General features: G+C 37.3%; 2 protein-coding genes across 2 annotated transcripts in view; both read left to right on the top strand.

Annotated features, from left to right (window-relative positions):
• Positions 1-9,421, top strand: part of LOC139711570 (gelsolin-like protein 2) — a 32,354-nt gene extending 22,933 nt beyond the window's left edge. Inside the window, exons 10-11 of the mRNA XM_071623447.1 lie at positions 1,780-1,875; positions 8,071-9,421. Of these exons, the coding sequence (XP_071479548.1) occupies positions 1,780-1,875; positions 8,071-8,160 (186 nt within the window). The 3' untranslated portion in view covers positions 8,161-9,421. The remainder of the gene's footprint in view (positions 1-1,779; positions 1,876-8,070) is intronic.
• A 3,748-nt stretch (positions 9,422-13,169) lies between these two features.
• LOC139711579 (gelsolin-like protein 1) overlaps positions 13,170-24,811 on the top strand; it is a 31,706-nt gene continuing 20,064 nt past the window's right edge. The window contains exon 1 of the mRNA XM_071623458.1: positions 13,170-13,259. The gene's annotated coding sequence lies outside the window, so the exon portion shown is untranslated. The remainder of the gene's footprint in view (positions 13,260-24,811) is intronic.

The following is a 24,811-nucleotide window of genomic DNA, read 5'->3' as shown; positions in this document are numbered from 1 at the left end:
TTTGCACCTAGTGCCCCGGGAAGTAAGTGAACATAATGACATGTAATTATTCTGTTTAAATGAGGTTATTCAATCATTTATATGGAAGTCATAGGCAGGGCTCGACACTAACGGTGGCCCGGTGGCCCGGGGCCACCAAAAATGAAAGTCGGGCCACCAAATTTCAAAAAAGGGCAAATTTGGTGGCCCGCCTCAGGTCACCAAAATTTTTTTAAAAGTATGTCAATGAATTCGTAACTTTTTGCGCCGGAAATGTATAAATGCATGCAGTGACTCAATGTTTTTTATTGGTTTTTTTTCGGGCCACCAAATTCTTCCCTCGGGCCACCAAAAATTTGAAATTGATGATTTTGGTGGCCCCATTCGGCCACCAAAAAAAAAAAGTTAGTGTGGAGCCCTGTCATAGCCTCATAGGTATAGCAATATGGAAAGAATAACGCTACTATGATAGTTTACAGTAACACGATAGATTATTTGATTTACAAATAGAGCGCAAACGTGTTTCATCTTGAGATGAACGAAAAATGACAAGTCAGAAGAATAAAAAAAAAATGCAGTTGCATTCTAGCATACTGCAGTTGCCGACGAAGACCGCTCGTTTTCTGCTTTAAGATAAATGTTTTTCTAGTGCATTTGTTGTATTGTTGCTGACATATTATTTTATGGTTTATAGGTATTCATGTTCAATTCATTTGATATGGCATGTAGAATTACCAAGGGATATAGGGGGCAAAATCAAATGTATATCTGTTCTGCAGTATATTTCCCTTAAATTACACGCAGACTCGCACACGTGCATACACTTACAGCATATGCATGCTATACACACATCGAAAACAGAAAGAGGCACTTCATGTTGTCAAGTTAACCTCACTATTTTTGCAGAGCATTTAGCTGTTCCCTTGAGTATAGAATGTTCAATGTTTGATTACATGCTGTGTAAGGAGAGGACAATAAGTGTATGAAGGTATTATAATGTGGGTGCTTGGAAATCAGACATAGTCTCAGTCAACCACCGAAGTAACTCATTAATAATCATTTCTGTCCTGGTCCATTTAAACGTACTATTAGTCAGGTCATTAAGACAATCTGTTACTCATTACAGTGTACTTAGTCAAATGTATATTAACCTATATTGGTGTCTTTTGGTCTGTACATAGCCAAATCACTAAATACTTCATGAAAATACGCATTACTATGTATAATGTTTCTTTTCTTAGTTTTTTCTGCATCCTGTTAAGCCCCACTTCTAAAAAGTCCTCCAGATCATCTTTCTTCATATTCCAGCTGTGACGTCATTCTACTGTAACACTTAAGTTGAACAATAGATACAGTTATGTGCCATATGACAGCATCACATGTTCTTTTTATGCAAACGTTTGACAAATTTTTGACGCAGCAGTGAGTGGTAAGACACATTAATGTGTCTATTGTTCAGCTTAAGTGCTACAGGAGGTTGATGTTACAGCTGGAATATGAATATAGGTGATCGCTCTGGAGAATTATTTTTTAAGAGGTGGGGCTTAACAGGGTGGAGAAAAAAAAATAAAAAAAAGTTCCATGGTAGTGATTTGGTTATGTACAAGCCAAAAGGCGTCAATAGACGTCCATATATATTGTACATTTGGATTGCACGGAACACATTATTACTGCGAAGACGCTGTGACGACTGAAATGTTAGTCATGAAAACCACCATTAATTAAGGACAAATTTCAGTGCGTTAAGAGGCAGTAACATAACAGCAGTTTTCTTTTTCTCCGTACTTTTCTTGTGATCAGGATGTCTTCATCGTGGACACATGCAAACACTTGTACGTGTGGGTTGGAAAAGGTGCTTCCATTGACGAACGGAGGAACTGCATGACCTATGCACACGTAAGACCTGTTAGACAAGTCACTGATGATGGCTGATATTGACATGATGACGATGACATGATAGTGATGATGATAATGGCCATGATATGGTGACGGAAACGTGATGATGAAAACATGGTGGCGAGGGTAACATGACAGTGACGGTAGCATGCTGCTGAAGGTAACATCGTGAATGAAATAGTTAGAAAATCCTAATGGTTGGATGATATGACGGTGGGTGTACCGGAATTTTGAGGATGACGAGGGAACAATCATGATGAAGGTAGCGTAATGATGAGAACATCGTAATGATAAGAGAAACATTTTCATGAAGAAACCAAAGTGCTCCTAGTAACATGATGAGGAAACAATAATGTCATGAGAATATGATGGTGGGGAAACCATAATGATAAGGTTTACAGGGTTACATGAGGACGGTAAAATTACGATGGTAGGGAAACCTGATTGCGATGACACAATTATGATGTTACAGTGATGGTTTGACCGTGATGGCATGATTGTGATATTGACGTAATTTTGGTGTTGCCATGAGCGTGACTTGATGGTTTTAGCATAACGTTGATGTATAGGCGTATTCAGTAGGTGTTTTTTTTTATAAGGCTCTATATAAGAAAACTCATGTGAAACCAAGGAGGTTCAGGAGTGGAGTCATAACAATCTTATTTAGTTTTAACTTTTGTTTGATGTCGCAACTAAAAAAAAATATTTGAAGTATGTGCCAAACTAGAGCTGCCCCACAGATAGGAAGACAATCGATTCCTTTGTCATTGCGTAATGACCAGCCACTTTCTCAGGAAATAATGTCTTTATGATGGTATTCACCTTTCGCCGTCCCTTTTTGTAACAGATGAGCGGTACATACTGGTACTGACACGGGAATGTTCGAATAAAAATTGCGCAAAGATTGATGAAATGAATATCATAATAACTCGACTTTATGTCTTTACACTAATCTTACATATAACGAAGTGAATAAGGAACTACAGTATACTTCAAGATTATACCATATAATATTCATTTGTCGGAAGTGATTAGAAAATTATAAAATCGGCTGTCTGCAAGTAATATAAATGAGAGTTTGTCCGAGGTCGTATGAAAATCATTGATGTAAGACTTGAATAACAATGAGCCTAGCAAGCTTGTGGGACACCACATTCGGGAGTCAAGGCCATTTGCGTGTATATCCGTATTGAGGTCTGTTAGTTAAATAACTTGTGAACCACTGAAAGGTTTTTCCGTATATACCGTGATGAGACAATTTGGTGAGAAGTATTTTTTGGTTGATTGTGTCAAAGACTTTTGAGAAGTCTATAAAATATCTGTTGTGTGTGAGCATGTATCAAGTGCATGTGTGACTTTCTCAACAAAGGTAAGTAGCGCGTGCATAGTGCTGTGATTTTCACACCTGAATCCAAATTGAAAGTTAGAAAATAATATTATATCATTGACTGTTGGTTTACTGTTCCGATGTACATTTTTCTTTCAAAAATTATAGAAATTGAAGTTAGTGAAGATATAGGTCTATGGTTATTGACATCGTCCTTCTCCCCTTTCTTATAAAATGGAATAACTTTTGCGATCTTCATATTATTTGGCACAAGCCAATTGTGAGAGAAACGTTTATAAAGTGTACCAAAGGATCTACTATGTGAAGAATTAAGTATATATTTTTTCTGTTTTTTAGAGATAATTATCAATTCCGTAATATCGTAGGCTTTTTCCTTCTTTCAAATTAGCAACAATCTAAATGATTTCTTCCTTATATGTGGGATCTAAATAATTACTTTGGAGTTACATGTATCTAAAAATTCACTAAATCGTTAAGTAGATGAAGCGATGTTTTGCGAAAGATTTGTCCCAATTGGAGAAAAGAAATCATTAAAAATGTTAGCCATGCCAGCGGGTGCACTACTGGAGGCATTGCCCCATCGTATTCCAGAAATATCAAGAACATTATTGTGAAAGAATTATCATTAAAGGAATCCTAAGACTGGTAATGTTGCAATGATTCAAGTAAGGCCTACCAGGAAAGAAGGCTGTGAGCATCTGTAGTAAAACACGGACAGAGAATAATGACATTACACGTGCATACATCAGCACAAGAAAAGTTGAAGAAGAGAGATTGAAAGAGGCAACTATAATATTACGGAAATTAAAGTGAGGAGAACACGACTGAAGAGAAGGCAAAAACACGTTTCAACAGAAGATAAATTATAAGGGAAAAATGAAATCTGTCATTCATACAGAAAAAGTAGAAGAAAAGTCATGAAACATACATTATACATCTGGTATTATAGGCATATGTGCAAGCTTAGGTAGGACCCGTTAGAATATACGGAAGTAGGGCAAAATGGGTACATGACGTGTGTGAATTTTTGTGAGTGCATTTGTGTGCTGTACTTGGGTGCACTTACCCATGGTGTATAACGAGGACACACATACGAACTTTACATTTAAACCGAGGACACACAGAGAACCGAGGACGTCCTCGGTACGCAGACCATTTCAAACGGTCTTTTTGCATGCTTTTGCATGTAGGGGTACATGTTTGTAGGTCCTCGATTAGCATTATTGTAATAAGTCCTCGGTTGGATGGTAATATACGAATGAGTCCTCTGTTGACAAGAGTCCTACTGACACACAGGTCCTCGGTTATGCGGTAAAATTCTTATGGTTAAAACAGGTCCTCAGTTTCCATCATAGATGCGTATGTGTGTGTGCGGGTGTGCGTGTGTGCCAGCAACATCAGGTATGCGTCTTCCAGGGGTCTAGGAGCTGCAGAGCAACACTTAAAAGAGAGTAAAGCGATTTTTATGGATATACATCATGTACTTCAATAGACATTTGTATTTTGTGGTGCAAAACGAATTAATTGAATTATTGTGTTTTATGCATATGCCTACAAACTGGACTGAAGATGATTATTAATGATATGCTATTACATATACTATTATTATTCAAGAAAAGAAAGTTATCAGGTCAGGTAATAGAAAGAGATAGAAGAGTGATATCGATCAAGATTTGACTCATTATTTTTGTAGTATGTGGATTGTATTTTTTTTTTGTAATTGTAATCATTTAAAGAATACCGCATTTAATGTATTGTTGTCTAATGTCTTATGAAACATCACACTTTCTTATGCTTATCACTTTAATAATTATGCCTCCGCCAACGAAGTGGCCGGAGGCATTATGTTTTCGGGTCGTCCGTACGTCCGTCCGTACGTCCGTCCGTCCGTCCCGTTTTGTTTTTGTCTATATCTCAAGAACCATGTGATGTTTTTACATCAAATTTGGTATGAGGGTATATCCTGGGGGATAATACTTTGTTTGGATTTTAGGGTCACGGGGTCAAAGGTCACAGGTCATTTTGTGAAAAAAAGGTTGAAATTTCATGTTTTTCTCCATACCTCGCAAATGGTTCAAGGTATCTTCATGGAACTTAGTATATATGCATGTACCAATGGGCAGTGATTATCTAGGGAAGTTAGGGGTCATGGGTCAAAGGTCAGGGGTCAAAGGTCAAGGTCAACTCCTCAAAATATCACTACTTTCCTTATATTTGTGCAATGCCTGAAGGATTTTTTTAACTTGATGTATGCATGTACTAGTATTACCCAATATGTATTCTGTGGGAAGTTTCTTGCCAAAAGGTCAAAGGTCAAAGGTCAAGTGAAAGTGCTTAATTGCACTTTTTCCTCCATATCTCGACAGTAACTCAAGGTATCATCATGAAACTTACATATTTATGCATTTTCTACCTAACAGTGATTCTCTTTGGAACTGTGAGGTCAAAGGTCAAAGGCCAGGTTTAGCTAATACTATTTTACCATTTGATACTGAAATTATACTTTTTCTAAATTTACCTTGAAAATTACTCAATGCATAAACTCATAAAAGGGTCAAAAGTCAAGTAAAAATCATCAGCTCCCCAAATACCTGTACTCTGACATTTTAATCATTCATCCAATTGAACCTAGTTCTAGAAAAGTGAACATTCAGCACATTTGTGGCAAACCTGTCATTTTAATATTTTGCCAGTTGTGTGAAACTGTCATCACACATTGTCAAGCCATTGTACTATAGACCTATTAATGGCGGAGGCATACCAGTCGCCGTAGCGACATTTCTAGTTCTTAATGTTACGCTGTGATTGTAAAAAAAAAAATGCGATTCGGCCTACGGCAGCCACGGCGTTTATATGAAGAAAAAACAAACCCAAACATTACGCCTGAAACCATTTCCATTCGATTCAAAGGTGCTTACCATTAGGTATTGTTATGCTCATTTCCACTGACATTGCAATCGATGTCATCACGAAAGACAAGATTTTTTTTAAATTATAATTTATTCTTTTTAGGGGTGGAGCTAGGTGAGAGCCGAAAAAAAAAATTAACAGATTATGATACATATTTTCATCAAACAATTCTTGAAAATGTGATTTGGAGTCCTCTCTCAGCAGAAAGCCATCATGGAATGAGACATAAGAGAATCATAAATGGATGTCAGGCGGCCGTCACCCACTATGTCATTGCCTAAACTGAAAAGAGATCCGTGGGACTGGGAGACAACGGCTTGTGCCGAAAGGGTTGGTTGGGTGGTGGCGCGACGCGTTAGTGGGAACACCACCCTTCGTCCAAAGCCCCCCCCCCCCCCCCCCAACCCGGTTTTGCCGAAAGGGTGCGTTGGGAGCGTTGGGTCGTCGCGTTGATTGGAACCCCACCCTTCGTCCAGAGCCCCCCCCCCCCCCCCCCCCGGTTTTGCCGTAAGGGTGCGTTGGTACTTTTTCTCATGTACTATTAAAAGACGAGTTTTGAATTTATATTTAACCTTCAAACAACCATTTCAAAGAGGCCATCGTCCGGATCTAATATTTAGTTCGTCCAATGTTCATTTGGTCCAATATCCATTTGGTCTAATATCCGTTTATGTTTTACATTACAGGGCATGGATCATGTGGATAGTCAGTGGCTTATCTATATATAGTCCAGCTGCTGGGGGTGCTGGCCTGGCACCATGGGGAGGGGTGAGGGACCCTAAACTTTACCCTAATCTTATTTCATGTGTATGAACATCTGTTTTCTCCCTCAATGCAGGGTCAGAGAGTAGTCCGTTGTCGTAGAAAAAGCCCCCCCCCCCCCCCCCCCAAAAAAAAAAAAAAAAAAAAAATAGCCCAGTTGGTCATATAGACGAAACGATGATTGGACCAAATGGTACCTGATTAGACCAGGAGGCTGGCTATTAGACCAAATGTCAATAAGATCAATGGTTATTAGACTAAATGGGTGTAGACTCAATGATGATAGACAGAGGGTAGACCAACTGGGCAATGGACCAAAATTAATGATGTGTACACCAAATTTATATTGGACAAATTTGGTTTTATTTTAGACCATTGATGATTAGACGAAATGGAATTAGACCAACCCATAATAGACCAAATCGGTATTTGATTATATAAATTGGTGTTAGACCAAAAATAGACCAAATGGTTATACGAATTGACTGTAGACGAAATAGTAATTAAACCAAATAACAATTAGACCAAACAGTAATTGGACGAAATGATGACCCAACAGTGGTTATTAGACCAACTGATATTAAACAGTCTATTAGACCAACTGGCTGTAGACCAACTGGCTGTAGACCAAGTGGTAATAGAGTGTAAACCGATCCGGACGATAGCCTCTTTGAAATGGTTGTTTGAAGGTTGCATATAAATTCAAAACTCGTCTTTTAATATTACATGAGAAAAAGTACCAATGCACCCTTTCGGCAAAACCGGGGGGGGGGGGGGGGGGGGGGGGGGGGGCTTTGGACGAAGGGTGGGGTTCCAGTCAACGCGACGCGACTCAACGCTCCGAACGCACCCTTTCGGCAAAAACCCGGGGGGGGGGGGGGGGCTTTGGACGAATGGTGGTGTTCCCATTAACGCGACGCGCCACCACCCAACCCACCCTTTTGGCACAAGCCGGAGACAACTGAACAAACTGTGTAACTCCCGCTGCCTACCGAAGATGGGCTCTTGATAGACACCAGCTGTTAGAGCACATTTTACATTCTTTTGCTGCAATGTCACCTTGGTTCATGTGGTATGACGTCATGCCTGATGTTCTCATGGACGACATCATTTGAAATGGTTATCCTTATTGCTTTTATATTCGATACTATCTATTTTCTGTTTCTTTTTCTCAGAACTACCTGATGAAGACGTCGCATCCTCTCCTGCCTGTAACTGTTGTATCGGAAGGCAAAGAGAAGGACGACTTCAATGCAATCTTCTAAAGCCATTGCCACTGGTCTTCGAATGGAAAGTTTATGAAGAATAAATACACCCAAAGCAGACAGTCTAGAAATTGCCAGAAAGCTCTTATCATATTTGCAATGTTAGATTGTCATTCGTCAACGGCTAACATAGATGTATTGCTTTTGTGGGAAAGAGTTGAGTTGTCCTATATTTTTTTTTTCTGTAATATAAACTAAATGCGATATTTTTTTCCTATACTAAACGTAAAGCGGCAAATGCAAGCCTATATATTCGGTGCGACAAGAATCTTAGCACTTATTAGAAATCTCCAAATCATCACACCTGTCTTGATTTGTTTAACTCACGGTTGTAGGTATTTTCATATATATTATGTACTGTAAGTGTATAGTACGATATGGGATTGTAGAAACTAACACATGGCGTCACAAATTTCCATTTCTAAGAATTCATCATCCCCTACTGATTAATGAGGCCTTTTATGTACTTGATTAATATCCAACTCTCTTTTTTAAACCAAGTGCCTTTCGGCCGAGTGTATAAGATGCCGACAATATCCTCATTCTGTACTGCTCTCGTTTTCTTATCGGTGTGAGTAATTTCCAGCTGCCACACCTTCTCACCATTTTGTGTCTGATGGACAATATGATTGTCATTAACCTTGTTGAGTGAAACCAACTCTCTAAATGCCAACCAGCAACTCACATTATTTTTGGATTTTGAAGGATTACCTGTCAGTCATCGTTTCATATTTACAGATTTGGAATATTTATCTGAATCGTTCTGTCTGCGTATCGTTTTCCGGCCGAGGTCCGTACCAGTTACTGGTATGGAACAACATATAAAATGTAGGAGTATCGTAAACTTTATTTTTTGCCATAGAACCATGCAAGAAAGAACTTAGCAAAATTGTGACATCACATATTTTAATACTAAATACAGACCGTACTCTAGTGAATGTATTTCAATACATGAGTATTGGAATCCAAAATAGGTGGAACTGAAAAATGCGGTTGGGGATTCTATTCCATAATGTCATGTCACAATTCTTACAGTATCATTTTGGTGTTTCTTGTTTTGAAATTGGCAGTGTTCTCTTATACGTGTACTTGTTTGTAGCAATTACAAGATTATATTTCACGAGGTCAAGATTGAAAGGGCTTTCATTTTGTGAAAAAATACTAAAGCATAGAAGGTTTAGAGAAAGGCCGTGAATATCATGGATACAGGAAGCTTGTAGAAATTGTCAGAACTTAATAAAGAACAAGACGTTATCAAAAATATGAGCTGTTTGATTATTCCTTTATGATTACGTCTTCCGGTGATGAAAATATGTTCAAATTTTTTTTTTTTTTTTGCAGTCAACAGCTGCTTTTGCTTTTTCTGAATACAAATACAAATTGGGATGGATTTCGATTTAAATGGATAGTTTAGTATTAGTGGAGATGAGAATTTGGCTTTAACTTATTTTGAGATACCAGGAAACCAGTTATGAAATAGTACAGAGGATACTATTCTATGAGGAATTCAAAGTTATTTGATGAAAATCGGTTTTGGTGTGGCTGAGGCACCCAAAGCGATCGAAATAAAAAAGCTTAGCCCCACCTTTTATTAGGATCACTCTTTTGTGGATATCTCAGCCATTTAAAAACCCATTTTCATCAAATGAACGCTGAATTCCTCTTGAAATTACATGCCCGTTCATATTTCATAAAAAGTTTCTCATCATCTCGCCAAAAAGAAAAAGAAAAAGAAAAATGTTACAAATCAGAAGTTACGTCTCGACCGAAACTGTAGATCCCTTTAAAGCCGCTACCTCACTGGCTTACACACACAGACACACAAACACACACATATATGTATATATAATATACGTATAGATCAATATATATATATATATATATATATATATATATATATATATATATATATAATGTGAGAGATAGTTCCCTGGGTACCGAACGTGCGCGGTGCCGCATTGTTGGTTGCATATATATTGAAAGAAATATATATATATATATATATATATATATATATATATATATGTATATATATATATATATATATGTAAATGTTCGCATAGATACATAAGCCCTGCTATATACACAGGAATTTGAAACTCTGTGCGGATATATATTGTATAATTATGCTGATATATAACACACTCATTTCTTTGATCGCGATGAAACAAATATAAAAACATGCCATACAGACATATCATATTAATTCATTTATTGTTTACTGTTTCCAGGTTAGCATGCCTGTACAGTGACGAGGCGACCGTTAACGGCCCGTTAAACTGCACATTACTTGAATATGAGACCATTTTGAAGCAAATAATTTTCACACAACAATAGATATATAATGCACTCTTAAATGAATCCCACAAGGATTGGAACAATCATCCCCCAGCATTCCCACTGACACCCACTGATCAGTTACTAGCCATCCCCTTTAATTTGGATAAAACACCTATACGTTTCTTGACAATTTAGGACAAAGGCTTACAACGTGGTACTTCCAGGCAGTTCAAGCTCAAGTTCAAGTTCAAGTTCAAGTTCAAGTTCATATTTATTCGTTTTTTCCACAATATACAAACATAAATCTCACTTTCTTACGTGACAAAAGCAATGCATACAATTGTACAGAGAAGACAACAATAATAGGAAAAAAAAACAACAGTAGCGATACATTGCAATAGTTGCTAAGATAACGAAAGTGAAATAGTTTTCAATATATGCACTGTGTGAAAAAAAAAAAAAAAACGGAGGGACCCACTAAAAAGACACAGCTTGTAGAGTGTGGGCCCCTCTTGTATTAGAAGCCCGATGTAAAAATTGAATTGAAAACAGCAAAAAATCCGCACAAAAAGTTCGTCACAAAAAAGTTTGGCAGCCCCCTAAGAGACAGACGAACAAACAGTTATACATAACATAAAACAACAACAAACAGAGTAATGAACATGTAACAGGACTGGGACAGCAACAAGACTACTTGTAGGAGGAAAAACAAGAAACAAACTGACTTGACGACACAAGAGGAAACAAGACTATAGCGTGATAAAGAGGTAACAAAATAGACAGGAATATGCAACACAGACGACGATCCTCGGAGGTTTGAGGAAGAAAGAGAAAAAGAAAAACGAATGTAGAACAAACCCTTCAACTGCGAAGTATAGGTTAAAGAAAATCTTAAAATCAAGGCTTGAGCAATAGTTACAATAATAAAGAGAACGGCAATGCCGATATTGCGGATGAGTAACAAAGTAAGCCTATAAACTAATCTGATTCTGCGAGTCGTCATTATAAGATTGTAAAAGAAAAAAACTTAAATGAGTATACTGATGGAGCAGATTTTAAATCATGATTCAGGGAATTCCAATAAATTGGTCCAGTTAGGGGATTCATGAAAGAGAGTCTCTAGAAAAGATGTCGACTCGGTTATATCAATGGAAATGTAATCAATCATGACATTTTGGATGTGAAACAACAATATTCTTCCTCTTGGATGAAATATACATTTTGTTATACTAAAATTTAAAAACAATTCATTTCTCTTCTACCATTCACTTCGTATTTCAAGTTCATTATTCCTTGTGGAGATTAATGAGGTGAGCAACGAAAATTTGAAAATCTTTAAATAATTCACAATACCATTCATATGTAACAAAATAGGTAATAAACGCAAACAGAATGTAGATGATCCCTTGCATTTATCCCCAAGTTGAATTATCCTTCGGGTTAATGGCCGGTTTAACCCTAAAAAGACTGGGCTATTTTGATGCCTCGTATATAGGACTGGGGGGGGGGGGGGGGGGGGCTCATTGGACCTCCCCCCTGAGATCTTGACCGTTGACCGCGTGATCGTAATAATTGGCAAAAGTGGCACGCGCATCACCCACAAGGTAGTCTACAAAACTGAATAGGTAATTATTTCACAATTGTTCAGTTTATATATATATATATATATATATATATCTATATATATCTATATATATATATATATATATATATATATATACATGTATATATACATAAATATATATATATATATATATATATATACATATATATATATATATATATATATGTATATATACATAAATATATATATATATATATATATATATATATATATATATATATATATACATATATATTATACATGTTAAGAAATAAACTGGTAATGCATTTTCGGCCAATAAAAATGAGTTAATTCGCCTCGAATTTTCAGCGGCCTCCGCCTTCTTCAGGAGTCTTGACAATGACGGTATCAAAACCAAGCAAAACAAAAACTGAACACGTAGAGCGCGCACTCAAAGACAAACTATGAGTGCCTCCCCCTTTGTCAGCAGGGATCCACTTTCATCCCTGCCGAAGGGGAGGCCCCCGAAAATTCGGATTTTGAATTGGCATTTAATGCATTCCTCTATTGTGACATTGTTATTGATATATATATATATATATATATATATATATATATATATATATATATAATTGTATATACATATCATTTTTAAACGTAATCGCCCATTTTATTATCTCATATACAAAATATTACATGTATGGTGAACTACGTATACAATGATGTAGCAGAGGCTATATGTACATTCCCTTTCATTCTCATTACAAAGGCGTATGCTAATGTGTAAACTTACACACTCTATATATTTTTCAGAATATGTTGCATGAGCTGATGGGAAAACAAACTACCGTTGATGTAGGTAGTCTTTTATGGGATCACGAATCAGTATGCCAGTCGAGAGCATTGTTCATTATCGCGCAAACGTCAGATTGCAAAAGTGGATTATGAAATGCGGTTGAAGAGAATGTATATGAGACCGAACAGTTATAAAATTATTAAACGATGAAGCGATCTTGAAGTTGGTCGCCTTCATGTTGTCACAAGTTGTCTGGCTGTCAGAACTAGGAATATGGAATGTGAAGAATGTGCAGCCCATGCCCTGCACGCTTTGGTTGGATATGCTGATGAAATGGCATCCGCGATAGTCTGTATGCTACTTGCACTTCACTGGGTGTAGCCGGGACATACAAGTCGATCGACGTGGAAGCTGTGAGCTGACTGGGCGTGGTTAGTAAAGAGTACGAAATAGAGCCAGGTAAGATCAATTTGCTTTGAAGGTATTGAATTATCTGTCGATATGTGCATTGTCTCTTGGCAGTGATATAGAATGAAGAATGCACCTATATCATTAGTAGATAGTATCGTGACAGCGCGATATTGACGGTATCAGTGCCAATGAAATAATCATTGCTGATCTTGGAAACAGTCAAATGCTACTTTTCAAACATGTATATTATGAATGATTTTAAAACTTGATGCTCAAGACTTCTCTGGGTGTTTATGTGCAAAAGAAGACGTCATAAGGGAATTTACTGAAGAGAAGAGGTCCGGCGCAATAACATTTTTTGTCTTGGTACTGAAAGGTACACAATCCATATTACATTATGATATTTTGTTACATTTTCTTGATATTTTCGTACCCTTGTGATTTCATATCTTGCTCCCATCTGAAGAGGGCGGCACTGAGAATTCAACAATAACAACAAAGAATTCAGAAGTCTGAAAGGATTGTCCAAGATCCCACAAGATCACTTTTTATTTTTGCATTGTCTGACTGGATGCATATCAGTTAATGTGCATTGAATTAAAAGAAGAAATTGCGGATATTTGACATGAGTAAAGTACAAAAAAAGCAGATTATTCTTCACAAAAGTACAATTGTGCAATGCTTGTAAGACCTACTCTAGATTTATGAGCTATATGACTGAAGATAGATTCCAGTTAGCCCAAAAGAAATGCACTCTGCATAATGAGTCTTCAAATTGTCACTTTCCTGATCGACACTTTGTTGATATTGACTATTATCAGTAATCAGTTATTTGAGATGGTCACCCTTCAACCTTAGATATAGCCCCGTTTCTTCGATACTATGTTCGCTTATGAGACTTGTGGCATGATGATTAGATGTCAATGGCATAGATTTCTTGTCACCGGCATGATCGGTATATTAGTGGATGTCGAGTGGTGGTGGTGGTGGTGGTGGTGGTGGGGGGGGGGGGGGTTGGGAAGGAATTGCCTCACTAGACATATAATACACGATAATATGTGTTTGAATTGTAAGCAGTCGTTTGCATATTACCAGTTTATATACGACTTTTTTTTTTTGTCAGGAGGGGTATGGATCACTTCATGCTGGAATATAATTTCGAAAAGTGATCACGGCCTCAGATAGTTAAGATGATTGTGGCATATAGCACCAATTGTTTACATTAATACCATAAAAGTAGATATATATCAGGCTTCATATATATAATCACCCAGCCCCCTCCCCCCAATAAATGGATAATTCTTTGTCAATATTGGCCATGCTTAGTAAATAGAAATTCATCAATGGACTTCTTGTCCATATTTACCACATCCAACGCTTAGAGCAAAATTAATTTAAAGAATTACGAGACTGTGACTTTCATGAACGTCAATGTCATGATATGATATTTTTTTAATCCCAGAGTTCTCACGACAAGGGTGTGTTCGTTTAATCTCGAGTATAGGTGAGAGACAATGAGGGAGTATAAGGGACTTTTGTAAAATTCGTGTTTCAAAATCGTATTAAGAACACTTTAAAACAATTTGATAAGAAATGAACCACAATCCGAATTTACTTCTTCCAAGGACGGTGAGGCCAACACAGCAAACTTCATAGAGCGGATCGACCATTCATTTTTAATGTTGTCAATGTGATGGTGGTTAGTTTGATACATGGAAATATGAACATAATCTATCTGTTCTCAGATTTTAAATCTTCAAAATTTGACAAAACAAACGAGCAATGTAGGTACAAGAAAACAGATGGGTGAGGTGAAATATTGTGTTTTTGAACTTCAGAGTCGGTAGAACATTGTCCATCAAATAAAGAAGAGCAGCATGTATGTGTTAGAGCTCTCCCCAGCTCTCCCCCTCCCACATTAGACCTAGAGAACCTTTTTCGTTTCATTCACATTCACATTGCTAACACATAGTCTAATTTTGATTGTTTTTGGCTGTTTTTGTTTCAAGGAAAGACAGATTATTTCTGACTGGTTAATATCCACCAAAATAATCAATGAATTCAGCGAGTAAGAGCAGCAAGCAAGCTGATGTGTGATACCAGGGAGGTGTCTCTTCCCATCTCCCTGGTGATACCATGCACCAAACAATTATAAACTAGCTGGTAAAGTCCCCATTTCGTCCTCATAAAAACATACGTGTTACATGTACTAAAAGTTTGGACACTTCACTCCACAAGGGTCAATGCGTATTTTCGTATGTGTGTGTGTGTGTGTGTGTGTGTGTGTGTGTGTGTGTGTGTGCAAAATCTGTCTGTATGCGTTTGTTCAATGCGTAAGCATGAACTATCGAGGCTGAGAATAATCGAGTAACAGCAAACAAGCTAAAGGTCTTGAAAGCATTGTCTTCGTCCATGGAGTTTTACTTATATTCATCGCTAGTATTGAATTATAAGCAGCAGTCGGATAAACCAGCGCTAAATACTTATAATGTTGTACGTCTGCGAAGGACCAACGCGACCGAATGGGGAAATAAGAACAAACTCACTACAAGAGTGAAGAAATATAATTCTTATTATCATCATGGTAACTGTAGTTTCTCCCATTAAATAAGAATTACCACCATAGTTATCATGGTTTTTCCTTATCATTATTATCACCATCTTTGTTATCACTTCTAGTATTGATACTACTGGTTACAACTGTATAGAATTAGAATTTTATCATCATTTATCATTTGTAATATATATAATCTCTGACTTCCGTCGTTTGATACCTTTGACACCAAAATGTACACAGGGTATTATAACATGAGGCAACAGAGCCGCGCCTGACCTATGCATACTAATTATGATCAACTCAACCTGCTTGCCACTAAACAATGAACATCTGATATAAGATCACTTATCACACATCATACAAAAGTGTTGATAAATAATGTATGTAAGATATACTAGATCTCGTTTGAGTCAACTAGGGAGGTGGCTCGTCTAGTTACTTCCTTGATTCAATCTTCAAGAAGACACTGGTTATGTCTTCAAGAAGACACAGATCTAGATTCAGAAGACACAGATTCGTAGATTCAATCTTCATGAAGACACAGATTATGATATGTGTGAGCCTAGAGACACGATGTTCCCCCAACTTAGGTTTGTTCACAAGGAGCTTATGATATGTGTGTTTTAATATCGATTTTTTTTTATCAACGACTATTACCTATAACAGTTTTATCGGTTGTTTATTTTGTGCAATAGATGCCATTGTTCATATAGTTTTTCTCAATTCATTTCTGTTCATTTAGAAACGTTGTAGTATTTAAATGTCTTTGAAATTGTTCTGTAAGCGTTATATGTTTGATTTTTGATCGTATTGAATATATATATATATATATATATATATTAGTATATATATATATACATATACATATGTATATAAATTTATATATATATATATATATTTATATACATATATATATATATGTATATATATATATATATATATATATATATATATATTGTTTGTTAGTAAATGTAATTCTGGAATATTTTATGTATTGTGTTTTAAAGGGCCCCGATGAAAACCAGCCAATGCTGACTTGGGCCACCTTTTTTAAAGATGTGAAATGAAATAAAATAAATTAATAAAATTGGCAATTAACAAATTTAATAATCAAAAGGTATATAAAATATCTCTTCCGACTTTAGTCTGTTCTAATGTGACTTTTTAATCTACATTCAGTTCACGCATATAATTTGTATTTCGGGTAACTTATGAATGTAACTCATTACTTATTATGTCATGAACATTTATCAGCTCGTTTTGATATTGCATCATCCTTGGTCGGGATAGTCTTGGGAAACTGATTAACCAGGATGACACCGAATTATGAAGTATTCAATAATGTTTTATAAGCTAACTACAACGTGTACGCGTAATATTAGCTCATCACAGCGTTTACGTGTAATATATATAGACTTACTTTTTTTTTCACATTCCCGATATCTGTGTAATGGGAAAATGGAATGTCCACCCCTCCTCCGCCCCCCCCCCCCCCCCCCCCCCGGCCAAATTGACACTCCGTCCGCCTGTGATATGACGCTTAGGGGGAGACTGGTCGCTGTCACTAAATTGTGTATGAAAGATATGACTTCTATAATGTGTATCATCCAATGTGTCCCATGTTAAATAATCTCCTACCATGTCCTCTAGAATTAAACGGGGTATGGTACAGTAATAAAGTTCTTCTGATATTCTATCCCTAGTCATGTCGCTCTACAAGACGGTAGCCAATCTGCATTGACAAAGAAACAAACCCTGGACGACAATTTGCCTTCAGCTCACATGAGGCACCTCTCTGGCCGGGGTCCTCGCATTCCTCAGATCATTTGCTAAGGATACCCTTGAACCATCTCTGTGATTAAACAGCTGTCTTGATCATAATTATTGACTCCTGATGTGTTCAAGATGATGTGTTGTGAGCATGGCATTTCTCTAATCTCTTTCAAATGACATGGATTTCTCGTTTCACAACGTCTTAAGGTATAAGAGTTTCCCTTTCCTTCCCGTCCCCTCGCTCTCTGTCAGTGGCAGCATGACTTTGTATGCAGACTCGAGCTAGTTCACTAAAATCAGGGAGGTGGGAAGAGACGCTTGCATTTGAAATACTATAGAAAGTATCAGTTGATAACTGAATACTTACCCTCTCGGAACTTGCGGTCTAACAACAAATCACTTTTAATATCTCCTCCTGTCAATACACAATCTTATGGTTCTAGTATAGAACGTTTCAGTCAGCATCACCTCACCTGAATGCTTGAGACAAACAGACTCAGTAGACAAATTTAAATCCATGTTAAAAACGTATTTGTTTATTGAGTAGTATCATGACTGTGTCTCATGTCTTATACCGTTTCTGAAACTGTACCTTCTTTTTCTTTCTCTCTTTTCTTTCCTCTTCTTCCCTTTCTATTGTTTTCTTTTTCCCATAGCGCTTAGAGACATTTTAGGTAATAACGCGCTATCAAAATGTTGTAAATTATTATTAACATTATTTTTATTATTATTATTATTATTATTATTATTATTATTATTATTATTATTATTATTATTATCATTATCATCATTATTATTATTATATTATTATCATTATCATCATGATAGATGCATATTAGTATTTAATGTCTAATGAAAGTACCACTGTGTACTACATGCGTTATCAAATGATTCACTTCGTTAAATTCTTCGATTAAAATGGGAAGGGTGAGTTGCAAACATTTCTGTAGACCGAAAAGTTATGCTAACATTGAACGCTATTACCTCTTTTCTGCTATCTCATCATGGATTCTGTTGATATTCTAAATTACGGAAAAGTTGTCAAGGTAAATTCAGTCAAGTAAAGATACAATATCTATTTTGAAAATTCTCCAGTCAGGGTAATGTACTGCAAACTCGGAAATGCCCTCTTTACAGCTGCATGCTAATTGACATGCTGAAAACGATTACATACCTTTACTAGTTATATTTCATTACATTCAGGATCATCATTATCAAAACTACCACCATCATAAAAATTGTCGATATTCCATTCACAAACCGATTGTCCTTTTTGATACTGACCGTACCCCGAGGAAAATTACCCCCCCCCCCCCCCCCCCCCCGCTAATATAGTGATAAGGTCAGAGTAAAGATTATAGGGTTAGGGTAAGGCCTAGGGTTAGAATTTGGGTTGTGTTCAGGATTATAGGATAAGGGTTAGGGTGCGGGGAAGGGTCTGGGGTGATTGTCCAGGGGGTAATTGCCCTAGACCCATACTGACAACAATAACTCCTAAACAACATTAAACCAACCAATGACAATATTATAAAGAGCAAAAAGCAGGTTTCTCTAACTGGGCTTGATCGTTCACAATAGTACTCTAATTTCTAAGCCAATGGTTTTCCCCTAATCACAACTTGTGTGAAATCCGAAGTACATGTCATGGCCTGTTATATGGACAAAGGCGGAAAGTATTATTTCATGCTGCTAAAAGAGAGTGGCTCAGTAATTACGAGAAAGGAATGAGGTGGAACAGACGGCCTCTTTCCACCTCGTTGTCAGCTGCTTTCACCATGCTGTCTTCCCGTCCATCAGTATGCCTAAATAAGGTCAAGGGTTGACGGAGCGCGCGCTCTCCTCAACGAACAGGAGTCTCCCGTTGTGCGGAGAATAATGGAGACAAACATTTATGAAGGAGAGGGAGAGAGTGAATATCTTATAGATAAAACATTTGCAATCATGCAGAGCATACGAATAGGAGTTGCAACATAAAAAGTAGGCATCATTACAGGAAGAGAAAGTCAAGCTTGAATCATGCATCAAATTAGTCTTAGTTGCCTGGTTGATAGCAGACAGAGGTTTTGCGAAATGATTCCATTAAAGGGATAATTGACGAAAGAACTGCTGAAAGAATAAAATATGTAGGGTGAATCATTCATATAAGGTACAGCTATTTCTATATTCCTATGTGATTGAACTGTAAATTGATTTGTAAGGGTTCTATTGGATCACATCGAGTACAGTACGGTCCATCTATAGGAAATAATAAACGAATGTTAAACGTGAGAACTGTCTGTTGTTACACTGCAAATTTGGTTCTTTCGAGCGTTGAGAACCTATTCCTGTAAATAAAATGTGTGCATGAAGAATAGTAAAATCAGGGAGGTCTTCCACCTCCCTGGTAGAATGCTCAGAGCTGTCGTAGGAGTTCGTCGATTACGGAATCTTTTTCCATCATGGACACTGTAATGGTTGTCCCGGGGGTCCAAGCCAAGGCATGGAACCTCCAGGCAGGTCTGTAGCGAAAAAGTAAGGGACAGATAACGTCGTTATGCACTATATCATCATTTTCCTGAATTTCTCAACGGCATGTGCACTAGCGAAACACTCGAAAATTGTGAAACAAATTTACTTTAAGGTGCTGATGCAGTCTATTACACTGTAAAAAGTCCGGAGTTAAATATGAAACACCGAGCTGGTGTTAAATTTCCGGTGCTCATTCATGGTGTTAGATAGTCTAGCTTCTGGACTCTTTTTACTCGTAGCGGTGATCGTATACGCATCAAGCCGTATGAGGGCGTGACACCCGAGGATTGCGATACGCCGAGAACTGTGATATATACCCGAGACTTTTTCGTTGGGCGCGCAGTCTCTCGATTATCGCAATCAGAAAGTTTGCGCCCTCTCTTGGTTTATCGCACCAAGGAAAAGGGGACGGAGCCCAGACTAGGTGTTAGATTAACACCTCCGGGTGTCATTTCAAAATTTATATATATATATATATATTTGATAGTTTCTTAGTTACTGCACTTCTTGTTAATTTTGAACTTCAACAAGACGATAAAGAATTTTCCGATTAAGTACTTGATATTTGAAAAAAATGTTTAAACACAATAACACCATCACAGTAACACCAGTTGGTGTGGTCCCCTATTGAAGCTGGACGGGTGTTATACCATTGAAATTAACACCACCAATATCAAATCAACACCATGCGGTGTCATTATTGAATTAACTCTAGCGCAGTGTCAAAAATATCACCAGCCACAGTGTCAAATTAACACCACGAAGTGCCAGGCGAACACTTTTTAACACCGTCATAATACATTTTCAACACCTGTGGGTGTGGTCCTCTATTGAAGTTTGATCTATGGTGTTAAATCTAACACCGATGTTTTTACAGTGTACGCTGTACTAATCGATCAGCCTTTACCTTTTTCTTTCTACAACTTATTTTAAGAAAGGGAAGCAAAAATATTTTTTTTCTTTTTATATATAGTTTTCATCTTTTGTAAGACGTTTCACGTTCTTATTTCTGTATATTTTGAAGAATAGCGTCCTCAATGGATTATCTTGAGAAAGTTCAAATGTAAGGTCATGTATAGAGAATGAGTTGCTCTATACCCATATGCCAAATATGACGGGGATATATACTTCAAAATGATGATGAAGAAACTATAGGGGGCCTGGGCCTACAAGGATCGAAATAGATTAGGTTTAGCTTGGCTTTGTAGGGTTGAAGGGACTGTACAATACTGGTTGAGGTAGGGATTCATGTTTTGAACATTCCTATGTGAGATAATAAAAAGCCTCTAATGAAATATAAAAGAGCATGTAATCTTAAGAAGGATTCAACGTTTATTTGATGAAAATTGGTTTTCAAAAGGCTGAGATATCCAAAAAAAAAAGTGCTAATAATAAAAGGCGACATGCCCCAACTTTATTAGTATCTCTTTGTTTCACCTTGTTTTGGGATATCTCAGCCATTTCAAAACCTATTTTCATCGAATAAACTTTTGATACCCCTTAGAACTGCATGCTCTTTGACATCTCATAGAGTGGTTTCTGAATATCTCACAAAACGTTAAAAGCTAAATCTTCACCTCGACCAGAATTGTACACACCCTTTAAGACATGAACCTCATTTGGCAAGTATAGGTGAGGAAGCCACAATAACTTACCAACTGGAAGCTATATATAAAACGTCTCCGTAACTGTATTACATGACTTAACTGTCGATTTGACTTCTGCTCAAACTGTGCGATCAATTTCTCTCATTCGAAACCTTTGTGGAGACTGAGGTGTATGGCACATTACTGGCTGGTATATACCAGGCGATGGATAATGGAAGATATCCCGAATATATATGACGTATTATAAACTTAAATTCTTGGAATAAATAAGGGTGCAATTTACTTTCACTGTGACCAAAGGGATATCGTAAGCTAAGGCAATGTGGAGACTTACAATGTCTACCAGTAGAAATTACCTATTGGAATTCACACTCTCCTTTAACAACAAATGTCACTCATTTATCACATTGAAACGCGAATAAACAATCATATACAATATATATAGAGCCCATCAGTGGACTTCTCACTGCAATCCACTATGCAGTGACAATAAATTATTTCAGAGCAAAGACCGGCCAAACCCAGTTACAAATCAGGGCAGACTCCATCAGACAATGTTCCGGTATTTGTATCCTTGTCTAAGACAAGTCAGAACGCTCCAGTGTAACACCCCACTGTCGGCGTAGGCCTATAATAGATCGTTCTTCTGTGATGTATTATTACATACGAGTGTCAAACGGACAAGGATGATGGGCTTGCAGCAAACGGTGGGTATACATACAAGAGCCTTGAGTCGATCGTAAATATATAGATTTGTATACAATGTTAGGTACAATGTGGGATTGCTGGGTTTGAATGAAATTGGTTTAGGATAACATCACATTGTTGTTGTTGTTGTTGTTGTTTGGTGTTTTTTTCGTCCGCCCATGCATGAAATCCTGGGACTGCCTAACAATCATTTGGACATCTACAAAATTAATAAGAAGGACGTTATATATATATATATATATATATATATATATATATATAAGTGACCGTGCATCACAAAACGAACAAAAAGTCGCACACACTGATTTTGTGTGAGAACTGAAAATAGGTAAAATGGGTCAACCAAGCTGATCTTGACTTTTTCATATTTTCTGGAAGAGCAAGTCTTCTCCTACATTATGCTAAAATTTGGTATCATAAAACGGGCAGGAAAGTGTGTTTTCTAGCAGTTTATCTCGAACATTTTTGTTTTGGCAGAATAGTGTGATTAAGTGTGTCTTTAGAGTCCTCTTTTCATTTCTTAAAAACCTTGTACACACTCGCCACTTTCAACTCCTATAACTTTTGAAAGGATGATGCTACTGCTTTAAAGGTTTGCATTAATTAAGGAGAGAGTGTGTTGATAAGGCATGCTTAATTTCAGTTTGATCTGATAATCTCTAATTCATTGTTGTTACTCCAGCGGTTTACATCCTGTTTTTCGTCCCATTCTTCGCACAGCTAAATAGCACGGCTTGGTAAAGACGAAGCGCTTGAATAGAAACTGTACTTCAGAGCCTCTTTTCTGAGTTCACACTTTTCCTGAGTGTGAGCTTTCTTTCCAATATTTAGATAGGTTGGGAGAGTCCATTTGCTTTGAGTTATACATCATTTTCAAGCTTGAAGTTTGCTCTTTCAAAATATGCTCTTCACTAAAATTTTATGTCTGGCGACTTTTTGTTTGTTTTGTGATGCAGGGTCACCATATATACATACATATATACATACATACAATATACATACATACATACATGCATGTAAGCATAACGAGAGAGACAGTAGTCCTACGTACATTTATTCATGATGTACGTCTTTTAATTAACGAAGATGCAAAAGACACAGTTCCCCCAGTACAGACAATGATATGTCGATTTACGAACACCTTTTTGTTGTATACATTATTGTTTGGATCAGAAATTAATGAATGTGTTTTATAAGAATTCTCGTTGCGGAGGAAAAAAAAAGAAGGTTTGGGTGAAAAAGAAACATGTATTTTAAAAAAGCTAACAGAATGTCAGAGGTAATAGATTCGGATTCAGCACCCTCGTAATACGGTAAAACCATCAATTATTTCAATTTCTCACCATTCAAAAGGATGTCAGGGGTTGAATTGTCAAGGGTAATAACGTCAAGCTTATGAGATCAGGGGAAAAGATGCCAGCGGAAAGAAACGTCCCGAGTGAAAATGACAGAGGCAAGGCTGATCATAGGTAAATATGCCAAGAGTGAGTGGTTCGGCATGGCAAAACAACAATATTACAAAAATATCTGACCTAAACTGGAACAAGCAAGTTGACAATGTCTGCCAAAACTTAACACCCTGGCCTTCCTGAGAAGAAATCTACACATCAACTCACCGAAACTCAAAACCACAGCATACAGAACACTGGTCAGACCTCTAGTTGAATATGCCTCCTCCGTGTGGGATCCATCAACTGCAAGGAATATCAGCAAGATTGAGATGATCCAGCGAATCGAGGGCAGCCAGATACACTCTAAACCGATATCGGAATACATCAAATGTATCATCAATGCTGCAGAAGCTGGTATGGTCATCACTACAACAGCGACGTGAACATCTCCGTCTTGTGATGTTCTACAAAGAAACTCTACAAGATCCACACCCAGCTTGTATACCATTCAACTGTGAGGCTTTCATCACCAAATCCACCAGACCATCCAGAGGTGTGAACACTCAAGGCTACCTCATCCCTCAATCCCGGACACAACAGCACCAAAACTCGTTCTTTCCTAGAACGGTTAGATCCTGGAATGCCCTCCCTGATGATGTTGTGACGGCCTCTTCAGTTAACGCCTTTCGTCTCCTGCTGACGGAAGGCGGCAACAGCTAAATTCGAGGGAGTTTTTACTTGCACCCTGTAAATTATTGGCACATGCACCTTACCCCTATGACGCACACTATCACCAAGTTCTGCAAGAATCTTCAAGGTTGAAGGAAGCAGACTACTGACAAGAAAAAGAAGAAGAAGAAGAAGAAGAAGAAGAAGAAGATTAGAGATTACATCATGAATTTTGCATAAAGATGGAGCCAACGTATGCATACATCGATAGCGAAGATATATCTGGAGAATTTTGGCCTTGATATTTTTTTTTCGGGATATTGATCGTTTTTGTTTGATCCATATCATGTGTAACGTTCATTCAACTCATGCAATTCTTCTCTTATA

Source organism: Diadema antillarum, unplaced genomic scaffold (genome assembly GCF_040938485.1).
Source record: "Diadema antillarum isolate AM-2024a unplaced genomic scaffold, OU_Dant_1.0 seq00001671_RagTag, whole genome shotgun sequence".
Classification (NCBI taxonomy): Eukaryota; Metazoa; Echinodermata; class Echinoidea; order Diadematoida; family Diadematidae; genus Diadema; species Diadema antillarum.
Note: the sequence above shows the minus strand (reverse complement) of the source record. Positions and strands in the feature narration are given on the sequence as shown.